The sequence below is a fragment of the Protopterus annectens genome, chromosome 17.part0, assembly GCF_019279795.1.
Source record: "Protopterus annectens isolate FY-2018-M chromosome 17.part0, PAN1.0, whole genome shotgun sequence".
In the NCBI taxonomy this organism is placed as follows: Eukaryota; Metazoa; Chordata; order Ceratodontiformes; family Protopteridae; genus Protopterus; species Protopterus annectens.
In genome coordinates this window covers 388,988,290-389,010,316 of record NC_056751.1, presented here as the reverse complement: position 1 = coordinate 389,010,316, position 22,027 = coordinate 388,988,290, and the positions used below count along the sequence as shown (strand labels likewise).

At 39.5% G+C, this 22,027-nt stretch overlaps 1 protein-coding gene across 1 annotated transcript in view; it reads right to left on the bottom strand.

Annotated features, from left to right (window-relative positions):
- The window catches only part of CARS1 (cysteinyl-tRNA synthetase 1), a 736,066-nt gene that overhangs the window by 381,264 nt on the left and 332,775 nt on the right, over positions 1–22,027 (bottom strand). Inside the window, exons 9-10 of the mRNA XM_044059397.1 lie at positions 14,759–14,847; positions 6,794–6,915 (exon numbers count right to left, since the gene is read on the bottom strand). Of these exons, the coding sequence (XP_043915332.1) occupies positions 6,794–6,915; positions 14,759–14,847 (211 nt within the window). The remainder of the gene's footprint in view (positions 1–6,793; positions 6,916–14,758; positions 14,848–22,027) is intronic.

Sequence of the window (22,027 nt, the reverse complement as noted above, 5' to 3'; positions counted from 1 at the left end):
AAGGGAAAAAAATTAAAAAACAGAAAAAGCCTAAGAGTGGAACCATCTTAAGTTGGAGATATTGCACTCACAAACTTGTCTGTCCATGAAGCTACAAATAAGAGATGCATGACTAACTAAATGATGTAAAAGAAAAATAAATTAGAGAAATGTAAGTTATGTACTTACCATAGCTTTCCATTTGTCTTCAACCTGAGGGACTCAGATCCGGCATGGATCCGATTCGGCAACATACTCCAGCATTGGATCCAAAACCCAAGCTCCTCCCCTACCCATAATGCCCCTGTCTTCCTCCTCCCCTTAGATTAAGTTTGTTGCATAACAGCAGCAACCCAACCTAGACAATATGTCTAGCAATCTGGCACTATCCACAAAAGGCTTATCAAAGGGAAGACTATCCAGGATAGTGGGACTTTAATTCTTCAATCTGGTTCACTACAAAGCCCACACAAGGCAGGGGGAAGGAGAGAGGGATGGTTAAAGATAATTGGAAAGCAACAACTCAGATGGAACGTTATGTAGGTAACAACTTCGATATCTGAAGTTGTTGCTTTCATTTCATCTTCAACCTGAGGAACAGAGCCCCGAGCTACCAATAACCCTGGGAGGTCCTTATAAAAGGCTGTTCTGAATCACAGCTGAGCCAAAGGATAGAAAGAAGGTCCAATTTATAATGGGAGATAAATGCGTGGGATTGAAGCCCAGGCAGCTGCAGAACAGATCATCTAACGAAACCCTGGACCAAAAAGCTGCCTAAGTAGTGACAGACCTGGTGGAATGCACCCGGATGTGTCCTGCTGGAGATAACCCTTTGGCTCAAGAGACCAACAAAATGCATTTAGAAATCCATTGAGCAATAGTCACTTTAGAAACAGGCTTTCCCAAGATAGGTTTGGGGAAGAAACAAAAAGTTGATCTGACTTACGAAAGGATTTTGTTCTATGGAAATAGAAACGCAGCTGCCTGTGAACATCAAGCAAGTGTAATTTGTACTCTCTCTTATTTTGGAAATTTGGAAAGAAAACTGGTAAACTGATGACCTGGTTAATATTAGACTCTGATGCTACCTTCGGTAGAAAGGATGGATTAGTTCACAGGAACACCCTACCTTTATGGAAGATTATATAAGAGGGCTTAACAGATAAGGCTTGAATCTCGGAAACCCTTTTGGCTAAGGTAATTGCTACCAAAAAAGCTGTTTTCTATGATGGAAACTGCAAATCAACTGTGGTCGTTGGTTCAAAAGGAGAAGAAACCAAGGCCAACAGCATAAAAGTAAAATCCCAAGGAGGCGATGAGACCTTAACCGACAGCCTAAGTAGAGATGTACCAATCAAAAAGGCCTTACAAAGTTTAGAAGAAGCCAACAAAGCCGAATTTTCTCCTATGTGACAGACATCGCTGCCAGTTGTACCTTAACTGTAGAGAAACTAGCGCCATGTTTAAAAATGTCTGCCAAAAATTCCAAAATGGCCAAAAATGGCACATTGAAAGGATGCAAATCATGTTGAGAGACCCAGATCAAGAAACACTTCCTATTACTCGAATAAACCTTCCTAGTAGAAGATATGTGAGCTGCTACCAAGATCTTCTTAACAGGGGAAGACAGCCCGGGAATCCTAACTATCATGGGAATCGGAGCAGCCACGCTGTGAGCTTTAGGCTGATTACATCTGGGTGAGGAATACCTGAGGGATGTGTAATCAGATCTGGAACCGGATCTAGTGTCCAAGGAGAACACATTACGTGAGACCACAAAGTGGGGAACTAAACTTGGCGAGGCCAAAAAGGGGCAATGAGGATCACTGAGCTCCCCAACCGTCAAGCTTTCTGAATGAACTTGGGGAGGATAAGCATACAGTAGACCAGAGGGCCAAGCATGAACTACAGTGTGTCTGGAAAACTCCCCGGGAGGGGGGTTCAGAGTGAAATACTCACTGCACTTTGCATTGGAAGGAGAGGAGAGAAGATTGCAGCAAGGCTGATCCCACTTTAGAAAGATATTTTCTGCTACTGAAGGATTCAGAGGCCACTCTTAAGGCATCAGAATAGACCTGCTGAGCCTGTCCATAGAATAGTCCTGCTGAGCCTGTCCGTCAATGTGTTGGACCTCTCCGGAATGTGCGTTGCCACCAGAAAATGGCAGGTGGAGATCACCCACTCCCACAATCTCATGGCTCTGTGACAAAGGGGATAAGATCTGGTTCTCTCCTGCTTGTTGACATACCGGACTACTGACATATTGTCTCTGTCTGTATAGCAACAGTCCGCGGAGAAAGAAAGGTATGGAGAGCTTTTAAAACCAAATGCACTGCCCTCATCTCCAGGACACTGATATGCATATTGGTCTCCAGAGAGGGCCACATGCCTTGGACCGTCCTTCCCATACAATGCTCCCCCACCCAAGCAAGGAGGGATCCGTTGTCACCGTGATCACGGGGGAGGGAAGAACAAATGGCCGACCCTTAACGAGGTCCTGGGATTGGAGCCACCAAAGAAGGGAGTCCCTGTACACACAGGATAGCTGAACAGGATGCAACAAGGGAAGGTCCAGCAAAGACCACTGAACAGCTAAGGTCCATTGCAGAACTCTCACATGGAGATATACAGTCAGAATTAAAGTGATTGCGGCCACCATGGACCCCAACGTCTGAAGGACTGAGCCTGCCAGGGGGAAGATTAGTTTGAAGAGTATACAGCACATGATGGAGTGATAACAGTCTGTCTGGGGGTAGAAACACCCTGCCCTGGGTCGTGTCCAACTAAGGAACTATAAAATCCAGTACCTGCATTGGTGCCAGCTGAGACTTGTTGGGGTTTATGGCTATGAGCCAAAAGAGAAATGCAGAGCCAGCAAACCATGACAAAAAGGTTTATTGATAAAAATAGGAGAACTGAACAGACTGGTTTCAGCTGTAAATTTATCAAGCCTTCATCAGTGTAGTAAATTACAGTTGCAGACATTCTCCTTTTATAGTATATCACCACTAGAGGCTGAATGAGAAAATTACTTCAATTAATCCATTCCATTAAAAATATTCATTAAGTCCTAGTGAGAATAAAGCACCCAGTTTGATTATCCATTTTTTTCTCTTTGTTGTTCAGCAATTGATGCCAACCTGATTATTCCTATTACCTTGCACTTTGTCAATAATCGTGAAATTAAAGGCTGCATTATGATGTTTCTCAGTATGTTTATCTAAAGCATTTCTTGGTTTCTTAACCCTGATGTCACTTAGGTGTTCTGAAATTCTGAATTTGACTGGTCTTGAGGTCTGTCCCACATAAAAAGTAGAGCAGCTACAAGTGGCCATAAGGAAACATTCCTTCAAAACCCCACATTCTAATGTTGTCTGTATTGGGTTCATATCAGATTTATACACATTTATAATGTAAATAGTGTTAGTAACCAGAAATGCTGACCATACATTAACATCTGAGGTTTATCGTAAACACCCCCAGTTCAACTCCTTACTCCATGCTACCAGTTTTCATCCTCCTCACATATGCAGAAACATTCCAAAGTCACAGTTTTTATGTATTAAAAGGATATGTTCGGCTGCAGCCACTTATCATTCTTATGAGGAAAATTTAGCCATGAGTTTCAGGGAGTGGGGCTACAAGAGAGGGGATATCTTTCAGGCTAAACACTGGGCATCCAATCAGGACACGAACGATTTACTTCAATATAGGGACGAAACATCAGACAATTCACAAATTAGATTGGTTACTACTTATGGTAGGAATACGGATGTCTTACTCAACAGTGTCCGCTGGCACTGGAATATCTTATTAGCTGATACCAGGTTATGTGAGATTTTAGATGATACATGTTATTTTTCTTTTAGAAGGGGCAAAAATCTTGGCTCATACATGAGTCATTATAAACGTGTATAAATCTGATATGAACCCAATACAGACAACATTAGAAGGTGGAGTTTTGAAGGGATGTTTCCCCTGTGGTCACTGTACCCACTGTAAAAGGATGTTGAAGACTCGACAATTTACTAGTAAAAATACTGGGCAAGTGTTCAATATTTCATTTTTTGCTAAACGTCTGTCAGATTGGCTTAGCTATATGGCCACTTGTAGCTGCTCTGCTTTTTATGTGGGACAGACCTCAAGACCAGTCAAATTCAGAATTTCAGAACACCTAAGTGACATCAGGGTTAAGAAACCAACAAACGCTTTATATAAACATACTGAAAAACATCATAATGCAGTCTTTAATTTCACGATTATTGACAGAATACAAGGTAGTAGGAATAATAAATCAGGTTGGCATCAATTGCTGAACAACAAAGAGAAAAAATGGATAATCAAACTGGGTGCTTTATTCTCACCAGGACTTAATGAATATTTTTAATGGAATGGATTAAATGGGGTAATTTTCTCATTCTGCCTCTAGTGGAGATGTACTATAAAATGAGAATGTTTGCAACTGTAATTTACTACACCGATGAAGGTTTGATAAACTTACAGCCAAAACCGGTCTGTTCAGTTCTCCTATTTTTATCAATAAACCTTTTATTGCTGACTCTGCATTTCTCTTTTGGCTCAAGGACTTTTTTGGTGCCGTGCAACTACCATACTTGCAGGGACTCATCTTCCTTTGGTTTATGGCTATGCCCAGGAACTGAGCAATCTGAAAAAGATGATCCCTGGCTCGAATCAGTCAATGTCTGGACAAGGCAGAGACAAGCAAATCATCTAGGCAGGGGGAACACCTGAAACCCCTGCAGCTGCAGGTGAGCCACCACTATCACCATCACTTTGAACACCAGGGGGTGTGGTGGTGAGCCCAAAGCTTAGCTCTCTGAATTGTAAGTGATTGGCTCCCAGCTGGAAATGGAGGAACCTCCAAGAGCGCCTGTTCATCTTGATATGGTGGCACACATCCTGGAGGTCCACCGAGCACATCCAGTCATTTATCTGCAAGAAGGGCAGAATGGATTGATGGGTGACCATCTGGAATTTTGTCTTGGTGACTGACAGGTTCAGGTTTGAAGGATTCAGTATGGGTCTTAAGTCCCCCATTTGTTTTGGCACTAAAGAACCTGGAATAAATACCTGATCTACTGGTCTCGGGGGATGGGTTGGATGACTAATGTTTGCAAGCAGCCTGGTAACTTCTGCAGCTGCCTCGTCCCACTGACCGAGTGGCACATCTGGGAGGTGTTTGAGGGGAACAGGGGGATGGAGAAAAGGAATAGAGTAACCTCTGGATATGATCTGCAGAACCCAACCATCGTTTGTAATTGATGCCCAGGCTGTTGGGTGCAGAGAGAGTCTTCCCCCAACTGCCTCCAGAGAAGAACAGTCGGACAAACCCCTCAGGGTTACTGAAAGGGTCTGTCCAGGAAGGAATCCCAGGGCCCTTGGTTCTTCGGACCCCCTCTGCCATGAGGGCGGCTTCTATCGTATCCCCCTCTGCCTCTAGGGGAAGGTGAATCCTGAGTGTCTTGGGAAGAAATTTGAGACTTCTGAAACCACATCTTCCTAACCCCAAGCTGAATGAAAGCAACAGCTTCAGATCATCAGGTTGAAAGTAATACCTTATCTTTAGGTAAGTGAAATAAATAAGAATTTTAGAAAGTGATTTGGCATTCATGTGGGTATACAGATTGGAAAGAGCAGATGAATGAGACAGCTCAATATGAATATAAACAAGACTGCTAAACAGGAACATATTAGGTTGAACTAATCAGATGCAAATAATGTGATAAATGGAAATGAAAACAATACTAGAAACTTAGCTCCTCTTACAGAGTCATTTAATGTTGCCCAATATTGCTGAAAAGATTCAAAATTCACCATTATACTACTAGAAATTTACTACTGTATTACAACTCCTGGCATTCATTGGTCATTGTAGTAGTAGCTTATGAGAGACCCTCCTTGAGCTAAGCCTTCCACTGCCAGAAAATCTACTTGCATCCATTAGAAAACTTGATTTGTTACATGGTGACAGTAATGGCATGTGGCACAGACTTCAACGTGCAAGAAGGCTCTATGTAGCAAGTATAAACAAATGAATATACTTGTCCTAAACTGTATCCACAGCAAATGTTCAGATTCGCATACCCTCCCCCCAGACATTATTTTACCAGCCTAGTCCTCAGTGCTCCATTCTCCAATCCAGGTCTACCAGCTTGTCCGCTATCCTCCCCTGGACTTGCTCAGATAATGCTGGGGTTGGTTGTAGATTCCAAGAGCATTCTGCTTGCTCATCTGTCTCCACTTCCATCCTGTGTTTTATTTTTAAATGCCCTCCCCACTTCATAGTCCCGCATCCCATGTTTATGCTCAAGGGCAACTCCCCTCTTTGAACCACACCTCTCCTAAGGGAGAACCAGAGATGAAGGCCTGCCCTTCTGAGATGGGTATGCCCATCTCTCCCTGCCACTCTGTCTATCACCTAAGCCGATAATCGAACCTGGGCTGACTGGGCTGTATTTAGGGCTTTATTCCTCTATGCTGCCAGAGTGGTCTTATGTGTACCTATACCTTAAGTCAAAAATTACTCAAGGTGTTTACAGACAAAACAGTTAAAGGAGTTGTGACATGAAAATACCAGGGGGAATAAATTGAGAAAGGAACAGCAACAGGGACAGTAACACTGGTGCACCAGTGCTTGGAGATGATATTTTGTACTCGTACTGGACTCGTGACAAAAACATTTGGTGGGCCTGAGTTTCTGATGATGAGAGTTTTAGATAAACTGACATTCCTGTGGAATATCTGACAAAGCAGTAACAGATAATATACCAACACACTGAGCTTTAAAACTCACCTTCTCCTTCTTGCAGAGCAGCTTGGTCTCCAACAGCCTCAGGAACTAGTTTGGCATACGAATGGTTTGGACTTGCATCAAACTTGACTGTATCAAAGTAGACTGACCCATTGGATACATATCTAGGAAAAATGCAGTTGGTTGAAGAATTGCATGACAATAACAAAATGCCTTTTATCGGAGAACTATACAAGCATATGGTTTAATAGTAGCCATCATCACACAAAAGAATCAATACAATTTTCAGGTCTCACACACCCAGCTTTAATTGGATGGCACTGTGAGGACAATGAATACTTTGAAATCATTATCATTTAACAAATGGTGCTGCACATTTTTCAACTGCTAAGCATTTCAGACAGATTTACATTTACATTTTAGGAGGATCAGAGGGCTGTGGATTTGTGGTATGGTGTTCAAAAATGAAAGGACATAATATCATGCTACTGGAATACCACTTATTTAACAGTACAGCAGTTTAAGTCACTAAACATATTGTTCACATAAGAGTACAAAGTATTTCACAATGACCATTCGGTCCAAGTTAAATACATGTAAAGGTAAACAAGTAACATAACATTTGGAAAGACAGACATTCAGTGGATCATCCCAAGACAAACCATCAGCTGCTCCATAATCAGAAAGGAGAATAGAGTTCTGAATAAGCTGCAGCACTACACAACTCAACCTGCAGGACATTTATTGAAAGAGAAGTGCTAGCAATGCTTTAACAATGCCTTACAGAAGGACATAAAAATAGGGTGCTGGATGGATATGTGCATGAGATTGTAACAATCCTTTTTTATTATGTGGGTTAGGAGCTTTCATTATTTCATAAACTTGATAACTTGGCATCACCCATTGTCACCTGAAATACAAGGGAACACTTGCCATACCTACCAGTATTGCCTATAAAGGTGTTTGGGGGGCTTGGGGTTAGAAAATGCCGTGGATGGACAGGGATTTTTAAAAATGAATATAAAGCAAAAGGAGGACTGGGTATACCTACCAGCACTGCATGTAAAGGTGTTAAAGGAGCTGGGGTGAGAAAATGCAATGAGTGTAAAGGAATCATAGGATCCTAGGAAGTTACTAGGCTAATAGCCCTAGGGCCCACACAAACTTAGTCATTTCTACTCTTGTTTCCATAATCAGCACCTAATGCCTGGGTCTAATAGGGACATAGCTGGAACCCCTGAGGTAAATTTACAGTTACCCAACCCAATCGTCCAGATTGTGTTTGAAGAGGGCCAATGAGGTGCTCTGCTCAAATGCAATCTGAACGATTGGATGGGTAACTGCAAATTCACCCTGGGGGTTCCATGAATGTCCCTCTTGGACACGGACATTAGGTGCATTGTGGAAATAAGGGTAGAAATTTGGATTTGTTTAATATTAGTATAAAACAAAATCTACTTGCAGATTTTCTTTATTTGGGGGACAGCGTTATGGACTGGACACGCACTTGTATTTCTAAAGTAATCTCAGATTCTGGCAGACTGGATGTCTAGTGGTGTCAGTAGGATGTTATTAAGCAGCACTCAGTTTCATTCTAAAGAACTATGGGTTAAAGACTAGAATCTGCTCAGGATGAATGAAACATTTATTAAATTCAACCTGGTTTATCATCTGCCAAGTATGATTTTCAATGACAGATGCCAGTGGAAAAGGAACCTACCAGTATGACTGAAAGTATGACCGTCAGAGTCATCAAAAGTACGACCAACTCAATTTATTAGCAGACAGAAATGTTGATACCCCTTCAGATGTCAGTCATTGAAATAATTGTGGAGGAATAACCTAATTCACTGGTCTATGCAGTCATGATGCTTCGGACTAACACTACTTAAGCAACACATCAACATGAAACAGCACAGCGAGGCTCTTTCAAGACAACTAGGTGATCCACAGTGCCTTGGCTCTCCCTCGTTCTTCTCTTTAGTTCTCTTGCTTTATTCCCTTTAATGCTACATTTGCTATTTACCTTCTCAGTCTCTCTTACAGACTATAAATGCTGGTATGGTGGTAATGTGTCCATCACAGGTTGGCAACTTCTGTGTTTCTGTAATTCTGTTTTAAATGAAAACAGTTTAGGAAGTGTGTCGACTACGACACGGGTATTAACAATTTCTGCCTTTCAGTTACTGTTGGCCTGTCTTCATCATAATCCCTCCTTGTTTGACCCTTTGCCTCTGTCTCAATGCACATATGTCCTGTTAATGATGTGCAAGCTCCTGACCTCGGGTTTTACTCCCTGTATGTTAAGTCTGAACTCCTTACACATTAGCACCTTTTCAGCCAACAATTTAAATATCTTATAGGGAAACTTTTCAGTGATTACATCCACAACACAATGCTACTGCTCTTGTTAGCAAGAAGTGAGATGTAATGCATGTTTTCTGAATAGCTGTTTTTAAAATAATTGACAAACAAATGTATCAACTAAGGATAGCTCAACTGGAAAAAGACACAAAAAATTAATCCCGAATAAAATAAGAACTACAAGGTGGATAAACATGTAAACAGTGCTAAAGAACAGTTACAAGTCAATATTTTTTTATACAAAAGCTTTATTGACAAACTTCAAAATATTTTAATTCCCCTTTGAAAGCAAAATGTTGAAGCAATATAGCTTTTTCATATAAAACAGATTCAGTTAATGCAGAACCAGCTAATCTGTAGTAAAAAAATAAAGTTAAAACTCAAACAAAACATTCACAAAACATAAACTTTTAAACTGCATAAATAACAGACACTATAATCAGAATTTTTGAGCATGAACTGTGTTTCCAATAAAAATTTCAATTTATTAACTCTATAAAGAGCACAATAAAGGAACTAATTATTAAAATGGAACCACAAACCAGTAACTGAACTGGATGCAGCTACAGTACCCAACAATATATCCTGTCAGTGAGAGCTTTGTTTGAAACACCCTATAAATATGAATATTTTAGCATAACCCAGTTAACATTTCTTGAAACAGTACCACATCATACAAACAAGGGCAAAATAACCAAATAAAAAAGGGTAAACCAGTTAAATGTGTGTCTGCCTTCTGACTGGTATGCCTTCTATGTGGAGCCCCCAAGTCATCACTGTGTCTGTGTGGGCTGTTGGATGCTGCTGTTTCCTATCATGTGACAAACATGTACAGTAAGTGAAGTGATGATCCTCCAAGTTGCTTGTAGGGGTGTGTGCCATGTCTGTATGCGGGTTCATCTTGCAACAGACCAGTGCCCACCCAGGATTCATTTCTCTACTTTGTCCCTACTGGGTGTCAAGAAAAGCATACAAGTAAAATAAATACAGAGTTCTTTATATAAACAAAGGTAATCAAGCAAAAATTCTTGTTAAATAATAGCTATAATCTAAACTTTTAACAAAAAGTTGTACTTAAGATCATACAAAATATTTGCACATTCTTTTGGGAGCAAGAAGCAATAAATAAATAAAAGTTGCAAAACACACCAAAAAATGACAATTAACACATAAAAAATAAGGTTTCATTGAATGCTAATTTGCAGTTTAAATCTCACAATTCACACAACTACTTTTTGTGCATTTAGTTAAATAACAATCCTCACATTAAGAACTGTGATGCCCACCACTACTCACTATTATGTCAGCATGTGATGGTCCCACCACTGCCCATCAATATGAGATGTCCCCACACTGGACCAATAAATCAAGGAGCCTGGATCCTCACTGACACTGGAGAGGAACGTGCACTCAGAATGCAAATGGATACACTCAGTATTGCCAGATACAGACTTTCCTGCATCAAGTACAATTTCCCTTAAGAGCACAAGGGAACACATACACACACACACACACACACACAGACACACACACACACACACACACACACACACACACACACACACACACCTGGGAAAGACTGGCACAGATTACCTGCTCTATCAGTTTTGCCAGACTATAAGGTAGATTCACTGCAACCAGTCAGTTACTATAAGGCTCTTACAAAGGGTATCCAATTATACGGTGCAATATTAATACTAATGCAAATGACAGTAGTTGACCAAGACAGCTAGGCCTTCTGGAGAGGCCCACACAGTGTCACTATTAAGTACTCTCAAAGGTTAGATACTTTCTGCAAGGACCAGCCACAATAAAAGTTTTAAATATATTTAATAATAAATAACAAAAGGATGTGAAAATGTTGACAGTAAACCACAGAGTTCAAATCACAGAAAATATTGAAATTAACACAGTGGGGCAGACTCATGCAAATAAAAACACTCTCTAAACTAAGCTTAACTACATTCCAGACTGAATCTAGGAGAATTTATGCATTTATATCACGTTATCGAAAGATGTAAATAGCGAACGCTATTTAATCGGCCCCAAAACATCTAAACATGAAAATATAGAACATTCAGAACAGCGAATTTTTTCCCATGGAAAGAATTCACTGCTCCTAAACACATACACACAACACAAACACATCAAACAAACAGCAACCACACACATACACTTAAATTCCTACATATAACGCTACACTAAACTAAACATACACTACTATCTACCCACTTACTCTAACCCAAACCCTAATTCTAAGGTCCATCACTATCGCACACACGCCTAACCCGCGCCCTAACCTTAACTCACTTAACCCGCCCCAACCCTAACGTACAAACAATCTCACACTTACCTGAACCCAACTTGTAACTTTCCACCACAGCACTAAGAATAGCGAATCCTCAGAAATGGCCAACAAAATTCTTTCCCAAGGATTTGCTGTTCTGCAGCTTCGCTATTCTTAGCATTTGCTTAATAGTGTTCGATATCAGAACATAGACCCGAATTTAGTGTTCCCTAATAACTTACTCAAGCAAGGCAAGATGAAATATGTGAGCAGTCTTTCTAGTCAGACTCCCAAATAGAATACTCAACACTCAGAGATTTCTCTTTATAATATCTAAAATATAATTTCCAAGAGGGCTGGCATAATTACCTCATCTGGTCACCTGACACTAGATTCCCACAGTATTCCCCTTTGAAGCTGAGGCAGGAATTTAGCATATACTGCTACAATACACATCTAAATGTATATGGCAGTGCCTGGGGCTTCCACTCTTTTTACTGAGCTAATGAATAAAGGCTTTTTTCCAGATCCAGTGTCTCCGGTTCTATTCAGCACTATTGGGTGATATTTTAATGTTTAAACAGCTCATTTACATTTCCTTTTTTTTTTTACGTAAGCCAGTTGCTACATTTAATTCAGTGGCAATAATACATGTACATTTTTTTTCATTCCAGCAGGGTGCCCTGTTGATACATTTTCACACAAACAAACCTCACAAACACATTTTCAGTACAAACATCAGTACAAATCAGTTTGATACACAAATGACATACAGTTCTCATACATTTGTAACACAAGCATCTTGTATAAATCAGTTTGAAATTCAAAGGAGATATCATTCTTTGCAAAACCCCAGCTGGCTATGCTAGCACTTGCCCATATCATCACAAGAACATCACTAAATTATTAAGTCATGCTAACCAAAGACATTTTTTTTGAAAACCAAACTTCTCCAGAAAATATACCAACAAGCATGTAAGGATAAAAAAAATCCCAAACACTACACAACAAGGTACATAAACAATCAATGTTCCAAGTGTGGACTATGCCGTATAAATCCATTAGGTGATCCATTAGCCACCCAGGGTGAAAGTTTTAAGGCTAAACTGAAGCTTTCATGGCTAAATAAGCACAACTCACACTCACAGCACAGATTCTTAGACTGTGCACCAAATTAATCAGTAATCTCATTCCTAAGCAGAGATGCTTAAAGAATGAGCAATAGTACAGAGCTTCTATCCTGGGCAATGTTGCTTCACACCAAAAGCTCTACATAGTCTTCTTTACTGAATTTGTTCGGTTATCTCATAGGCTGGTACTAGGCTATCGCCCTAGGGCCTATACAAGCCTAGTCATAACAATTCCCTGGATATTTCTGCCCACAATATTTACTTCCATGGACCCCTGTCTATCAGGGCGACTGACGTGATCCCCGGGATAAATTTCCTATCTCCCATCCAATCGTCAAGATTCCTTTTGAAGAGGGCCAAGGAGGAACTCTGCTTGACATGTATGGGCAGTCTATTCCGGAGTATGGGGAGTCTGTGGGTCAGGAACCTATCCCTCCAGCATATTTTGTTCATTGTAATGACAAGGTTTAGATCCCTGGAGCGTGTGGCTCTGAGGAATTGGGATTTCTTTAAGTGGAGCATGTCCAACAGGTCAGGGTTTGACATGGCCTTGTACGTTGAGCAGAGATCGCCTCTGAGGAGACGATATACCACAGAGTATAGCTGGAGTTTTTTTTAGACGGTCAGCATAGGGCATCTGCTTTTGGCCTGTGATTCTTTTAGTGAGTTATTTCTGCGGCCTTTCCAGCTGTTGCAGATGTCTTGTGAGGTACATACCAAATGGGGCATTGTACTCTATAATGGGTCTAATGAGGGATGAGTACAGTGGGACAATGACCTCCTTTTTTCTGGATGAAAAGCCCTTAGTGATGAGGTGTGCCACATAGAAGGATTTCCTGACTGTTGTGGCATTTCCCCCTCTTCATTGGAATGTTTCTTTCTTACTTCTTACAACATGTACATATCTCAAAATATTTTTAACAAGGTGGGCACATGTGTTTAATCTGACTTTGAGGACTCTCAAGCAGGTCTATAAATGAGGTAATGTCCCATAACATCATAAATTATTTGTATAATGGAGGTTATGCACTGCATGGAGGGCATGCTCCTCTTGATATTCAGAAGTAATCAAGTTACATGTGTTTATTTTTTCAATTCATTTTTATCCTTGAATTCATTAACACCAACCTATTTTGAACCCATCCTGCACTGCATAATATTAAGCAATCAAATACACTTCTACAAAACATTTATACATGTCTCAACTGTCCCTCACTTTCAGAAACGTCCCTGATTTTGACTCAAGTTTTAGCTCTGCTAAAATGATATCCTTCCACAATTAAAACTGTTGGAAAACTACAATGATATCTAGAGGGAGGACAGGGTGTTTCACAGTGAAGTATGAGCCAGCAAAATCTGTGCTATAATTGTACACTAAACACAAGGAAAGCACAGGGGTATATGGCATGCATAGGTAAATTTTCATTTTTACCGACTGTGATCATGGGGTTTCAGAAGATGCTGAGGAGAGTGTTCCCATAGGGAGGGTAGGCTGCCCCCATGACTAGTAGGCTGGCCTGATACTTACCACCTGACTCTCTCTGGGGAATGGAGGGCTGACTGGGTTTCCTGTGCAGAAATGCACAGGTCATAGTGCTGTTGCCTCACATGGGGGAATGTCAGTCTCCCATCCCCACAAAACAAATGGGTCAAAAGGGTGAAGGTAAAGAAGCCATCAATATCCTTGTGGAGGCTAATCACTGAACTGGTCTTGAGTAGGTGTTTCGCTAAATAAAGTACATTAAGTTTTGCTCATATTGTTATATAACATAGCATATAAGATCACCTTCAAGCAGTCAACTTTCATAAAAGAAGGAAAGAAATTAAGAAAACTGCTATGGAGGATGATGACTAGAAATATGCTATCAGTGAGGACTTGCTGCTCATACCTCATTATGAAATGTCAACAAATAAAACACTATTCCTTCATAAATTTAGAAAAAGAGATACATGGAAACAAGAGGAAGTACTAATAATACTTACTGTTCTGATAAATACAAGCTGCGTTCACTTCTACTTTTTATAAGGAAAGTCTTTCTTAATCTGAGTAACCTCCATCTACAACTTTCAGAGGAGGAGCTGAAACCATCCTATCACAATCAACATAGCAAGGGGCTATTTTCTCATGAAAAATGAAGCAAAAGTGACTTTTTTCTCTTGCAGTAGGGAACTGTAAACATCTACTATATATACAACACAATGCTAATGAAGAAAAAAAGTTCTTACCCATAGCCATTATCCACAACCTTCTTAACAAAGGTTACAATTTCTGGAACGTACTCACTGACCCGAGTTAAAACATCAGGAGGCAGAACCTGTGACAAAAGAAAATACAGTAAAACTGCTTAAGCTTTATTTAACTTCAACACATCAAGAACATCAGAAGAGACCTCCTTTGTGTACTGTCCTCTACAAACTATTGGTATTGTACACAGTTTGCTCCCTTCCATCACATTTGTGTGCTGGCCTCCAGCCATCTTCTTAATCTCTAAAGGGGAACACCCCTCCCCAGATAATATAGAGAACAAGTCACAAATTACTGAAGAAGTCATTAAAGTGTCAGCTATCCAAGTCCCCTAGAATTTTCCTATTTTCCTTCTGAACTCTGCAGCAAACCCATGCACAGCAATAATGTCTAGGAATGGGGATTCAGAAGCTGCAAAGTGGCAAGATGCGGGTAAGACGGCACATGACACATTCTCTCAATATGCTGTGATGAGCACTTTCAACGGACCACTTGGTTCACAGAATGTAAATGTTCTTGCATTGGGCAGTGCAGTAGTGCAGCGGTTAACATTGTTACCTCACAGCAAGAGGTTCTACAGTTCAATTCTTGGCTTGGGTGCCTTCTGTGTGGAATCTGCATGTCCTCCCTGCGTTTGTGTGGGTTTCCTCTGGGTACTCCGGTTTCCTCCCACATTCCAAAGACATGCGTTCTGGAATGTTTCTCCCTAGGCCTCCACTGAAAATAGGCTCTGTCCTAGTCATACTTTCCCAGTCAACAAATGTTAAATAAATAAATTATTGTCTAATGTGAAAGCTAGTGTGTAAGCATGACCTACTAAAAAACATTTATCAGAACCATGCAACATATTTTGTATTACTATTTTACAGTTTGTTTTTAGACACAATACAAAGTAACATGACAAGGTTTAACTGTACTAGTTGAATATCCTGCCACCAATGCTTCAGAAAACTGGCAACTAAATACACTCTAGTCAAAAGTAAATTTATGTGGCCACTCTGGTAATGAATGGCAAATGCCTTACTACGCTATATGTTTTACTGATGTCTCCTAAAATCTTTTAAGTTGCTTAACTGTTGGAACCAGGCAAGACAACTGACTTCAGCTGGTTCAAAGTATACTTTGTTTTGGGAAAAAAAGTAATACTTGTACAAAAAAAAGTAGAAGCCAAGAGTATGTCCTTCAAAAGGCAGGAGGTAGTAAGATGATTTAGAACAGTTTCAGCAATACAGAACAGGTATTTAAGGAGAATAATGTATCAGAATGCTGAATGCAATCTTCTTGCATACAAATGACAGGGAAAATATGAAATGTATCAGATGAAAAGTGCTAGTTTAAGTGAAACAGAACTTTGTAGCCAGGATGTCTGCATATTATACAGCTTCCAAATTATTAAATCGTATTCCGATACTCAAATTCTCCAGCAAGGGCTGGACCACACAAACGCTTGGTGTGTTAATCATGAACTTAACACCATGAAATACAGCATAGTTTTCGATGTAAATCTAGCATCACTACTACTTACCGTATAGATATCATTCCACTTAAATTTGACACAGTCGTCAGGGACTTGGGTACAGATGTTGATTACACTTTGTTTTTTGAACATCACATTCATGTGGTAGTTGGAAAACCCCTCTACCTCGCACAGATCATCCTTTGTGGTATCTCCTCAAGTCCAAAGAGGAGAGAGTCGCACTTTATTCATCCCTTATTAGACCCATCCCTGAATATAATCCACCCTTCAGCAAGTACCTCACCAAGAACCTAAACCAGTCTGACAGAACTTATTTCCTCACAAAAAAGATTACAGGTATCAGTACCTATAACTACTGTGATAGACTAAAAGCTCTGTCCCTGTACTCAGTGGTTGATCTCCGCTTAACCTTCCTTGCAGTGAATGGACCACCACTCTTTGAACTCCTTTACCTAAACAGAACCAGTGGTAAAGTAAACATCCATTCTAGAGATCTAAATGTATACTACAATATTAGCAACACCAAACGGCATTGACAGATGCCTAACCCAGCATATCTCCCTCCCCATTTCTAGAATAGTCTGGTCTTACTTAGCCAAGCACTTTATTTCCCTAGCAACCTTTAAAACCAGTCTGAATGACTAGATGATGGATGGGTGATTGCACGTTTTCACTGGATATATGGAAAAAGTCCACTTAATGGGAGACATAGTCTCCTACAAGTATCTGGTGATGTGGCTGAGCTTCTTGATGGTCTACTTGGCTGCATGCTTAGTCAGAACTTATAAACAGACTGTACTTTTTTGTGAGTTGAAAGGTGTGCATTTTCTGACAAGTAGAAAGAACCACTTTCAGTTTAATGACTGCTGTTTATTTTGTGCTGAGAAGAAATGTGAATTCTGTATGAAAAGCTTTATTTGAATATGGAAGTTAAAGCATCTCTTTTTGGTTTGCAATACTCTAGTATTAAGTGTGGTGTATTACTGTGTGCCCTAGAGGAATTAACACATAACAGAGTTAAAGCCTTACACACAGTAGTTTGTTACAATAACTACTGGTAATAAATACACAAATACCTACAATGCAGCTCTGTAATGAGTCTGTATTTATATAATCTTGATGACAATGTCAACAAACATGTTCCCTACCAGCTGACTGCCCATAATTTACCATTATCTTAACTGACTGTCATGGTAAAAAGGTAAAACTATGCAACTTATAAAACTATTTTTTCTGGAGAGCTACACTCTCTGTACCACACTATGTGGGGGCTTTAACCACACACAGCTAATTATTAATATAGTAAATCTAAGACCGCTCTACCTTAAAAAAAGGAATATTTCTTTTAAAAGGAAAAATCAATATTCCCTTTACTTTGAGCCACTGCAGGCTTGTAGGTAACGTACTTAATAATAGGATGTGAGGAGGGGATTGCATACTACCCCCACAAAAATAACTGCTACTTGTTTTGACATAAAGTGAGATGTGGGAGAAAAGTTGAGTGTAGGTAAATAGCAAGCATGGAATCTAAATGATTAATATTGCTACATATTTAGGTATGTGCACTGCAATTAATCATAATTTATTGCTCGAGTCACATATTCTATCATACATTTATAACATGTACATTTCAGGAACTACTCCTGTATGGATCTCTCCTGGACTAGTAAGTCAGCAAAGCAAGAAAAACATTGGAAACCTAAGAACCTAAGAGCACCACTTACAAGATATTAACCTGGGACAAATTAAAAATAAGCATCCACTTAAGTGGCATATCAAAGTGTACAGTTTGAATAGAAAGCCATTCACTCAAAGCGCTGTCCTTTAAGTAGGACAGGAGCATTTTTTTTTCTTATAACTTCATTCTGATTGTTGATTTAAAGTGCAAAGTCATCAGATAAATTACCAGTGAATCATAATAGCCAAAGGATCATAACATAGAAGATTATTAATGGGTCTCCGATTGCAACCATATTATTATGTGTTCAAGACACAAATCCAAAAGAAATTCACCTCGGGAGGGAAGATCATGAGGTGAATCTTAGCATCCATGTCAAGAACACACACACACACACAAAATACTAAGTTACAATCACAGATATGATCATAATTCTTTGCAGTGCATGGAGCTTAATCTGCTCTATATACTACTATTTACAGTATAAAAAAAAAAAGCTCAAAGTGTTCTGCTGGCTTTCAAAGCTCTTTAAGCACTTAGCGAGTGCTGTCAAATGAACAGCAACACACACCAGTGCAATATTTTGATTCAAAGTCAAGGACAGACTGCAGGCAAAGCAGGCAGAAACAAAGCTGTTTTTGCGTTCTTCTGCTATGATATGCTGACCTGCACTGTCATTTCTTAGTGTCTAGTACAAGACCTGATTTTAACAGCGCTTGGAGAAGGTGGTTAACAATTGTTAAGTTCCAGTCATGCTACTGAATCAATTAACTAGTTTGTCTTTTTGTTGATTATGGAGTGTAATCATGTCATCCTGTGTACTACAAAATCCTTATCAACTTTTCAGCATTTTATTTACAGACCTGTTGGATAAATCAGGACAGTAGAGCTAATGCCATATTAAAGAAAGAAGCTACTGTTCTTAATAAGACCTCATTCCTTTTAACAGTCATTATCAGTAACTGGTCTCACCTGCATGACAAAACACATAACAGTTACTAAAAAGCAGCTCTTGTCAAAACAAAACTGTTGCTTCCCTGCTTTCTATCAGGCATGGCCTTTCTTACCATTTATCAGAAGGTGGGCCACTTGTTTTTTGTGTACTTCTTTTCCTTCATGTGTTTCAACTTTTCACACATGAAGCTGTATCCACGTTAATGAAAAATCTGGCATACCTGTCGCCAAGAAATTAAAATTACAGTTAATCATTCTCTGACAATGTACAGTGCAATGAAAAAGTATTTGCCCCTTCCTGATTTCTTATTTTTTGCATGTTTGTCACACTTAAATGTTTCAGATCATCAAACAAATGAATATATTAGACAAAGGCAACCCAAGTAAACAGAAAATGCAGTTTTTAAGTGATGATTTTATTTAAGAAAAAAAAATATCCAAACCCACATGGCCCTATGTGAAAAAGTAATTGCCCCCTAAACCGAATAACTGGTTGTGCCACCCTTAGCAGCAACAACTGCAATCAAGAGTTTGTGATAGCATGAATTGTTTTAATTCAGCCATATTTGAGGGTTTCCGAGCATGAACCGCCTTTTTAAGATCATACCACATCATCTCAATTGGATTCAAGTCCGGACGTTGCCTAGGCCACTTCAAAACCTTCATTTTGTTTTTTTTAAGCCATTGACAGGTGGACTTGCTGGTGTGTTTTGGATCACTGTCCTGCTGCAGAACCCAAGTGTGCTTCAGCTTGAGGTTACGAACTGATGGCTGGACATTCTCCTTCAGGATTTTTTAGTAGAGAGCAGAATTCATGGTTCCATCAATCACAGCAAGTCATCCAGGTCCAGAAGCAGCAAAGCAGCCCCAGACCATCAGACTATCACCACCATGTTTGACTGTTGGAATGATGTACTTTTTCTGGAATGCTGTGTTACTTTTACGCCAGATGTAACTGGATGCACACCTCCCAAAAAGTTCAATTTTTGTTTCGTCAGTCCACAGAATATTTTCCCAAAAGTCTTGGGGATCATCAAGATTTTTTTTGGCAAAGGTGAGATGAGCCTTTATGTTCTTTTTGGCCAGCAGTGGTTTTCGCGTTGGAACTCCGCCATGCATGCCATTTTTGCCCAGTCTCTCTCTTATGGTTGAGTCATGAACACTGATCTTAACTGAGGCAAGTGAGGCCTGCAGTTCTTTAGATGCTGTTCTGGGTTCTTTTATGACCTCTTGGATGAGTCACAGCTGAGCTTTTGGGGTAATTTTTGTAGGCCAGCCACTCCTGGGAAGGTTCACCACTGTTCCATGTTTTCTCGTGGATAATGGTTCTCACTGTGATTCGCTGGAGTCCCAAGTCTTTAGAAATGGCTTTGTAACCTTTTCCAGACTGATAGATGTCAATTACTTTGTTTTTCATCTTTTTCAGAATTTCTTTATATCGCAGCATGACGTCTTCCTTTTTGGGATCTTTTGGCCTAGTTCACTTTGTCTGACAGGTTCTATTTAAGTGATCTCTTGATTCAACAGGTCTGGCAGTAATCAGTCCTGGGTGTGGCTAGTGAAATTGAACTCAGCTTTCCCAAAAATGTGATTAATCACAGTTATTTCATGATTTAACAAGGGGGGGGGGGGCAATTACTTTTTCATATAGGGGCATGTATGTTTGGATAGTTTTTTTCCTTAATAAATAAAATCATCACTAAAAACTGCATTTTGTGTTTACTTGGGTTATCTTTGTCTAAAATTTGTCTAATATTTAAATTTGTTTGATGATCTGAAACATTTAAGTGCAACAAACATGCAAAAAAAAATCAGGAAGGGGGCAAATACTTTTTCATTGCAATGTAGATGTGTCTGTGTATATACATGTAATAAGGGGGTGTAATGAATGTGTTTATAAGCATAAAAGTCCAACCATCTTTGCAGCACTTATAACTGAGTGAGTGATCATGAGGTGCAATACATGCAAGTACTACTGAAAATAATGACAAAGTGAAAGTTATTTACACAATGTTTTTCTTGCGGAGTTTACTGTTTATGTGCCTGTGTTGGTGTTGTTCTGTTTGGCTTCTGGATGGGACTGTTACATGTATTATTTATGTTAGGGGGTTATTGTCAAGGCGGTTCTTAGTGTTCACAAGCAGTGATCACATTTTCATGAGATTTCTACCTTCTACAAGTTAGTGCAAACATGGAACTGGTATAAATTCTGCAGTTATAGGACAGCTTGCCCTACACACAGTGGTTGCAGGGGGACAAAAACAGTGCGTTCTATTTTACATTTTCCTTATATGTCCAGTGTTTTAGAAGTCAGTTATATACGCATTTGATCTACTGGGAAGTTGGTGTTTTTTGTTCAATGTTTTGGAGTTTGCTGTTGTAGTTTGAGATTAGTGGATATAACCGTATATAAATATATGAATATCCATCAATAAAACACAGCACCCAATTTCTCAAAGAATGACAATTTAATCTTTTCAAGGTTAGCTCCACAACACAGACCATATCTCCCTCCATAAACCTGGGGCTTCTTCAGTGTTTGGAACTTACTAGCATTCTACACAATAATGCTGGTGAGATGACATTACATGTACGTAGAAACTCATATGCATACCAAACAATGATTTTTCAAAATTTAAAGACAGCACAGGGGTATAAATAAAAGGCAACCTTCAACTGTAATACAAAACAAGAAAATCATTCCGTAAGTTGTTTTATTAAGTTGGGTAACCAAGTTGAAGAAATGATGGTACATTCTTTAAATGGTGCCACAAACAGTGGCATAGATTCTACCAAATCTTGTATGGTTTGACAGCAGTTGTAGAAAACATTTTCACTGCGGCAGGCTGCTTAAAAAATTATGGGGGCCACTCACTGGGCCTGTGACAAAAAGATACACTGCCAGCCCAGATAGCTAGAATTTTGTAAATAATTGCAAGTCATGGGTATATATTGAAATAATTTATACAAGATGCTTGTGTTACAAATGTATTTGAACTGTATGTCATGTGTATATCAAACTACTCGTACAGATGCATGTGTTGAAAAGGTATTTGCAAAGTGCTGTTTGAAATATAACCATATGCGCTACTGCAATTGTTTTAAATGTATATATTTTAACAGTGGAAACTGGAATACAAT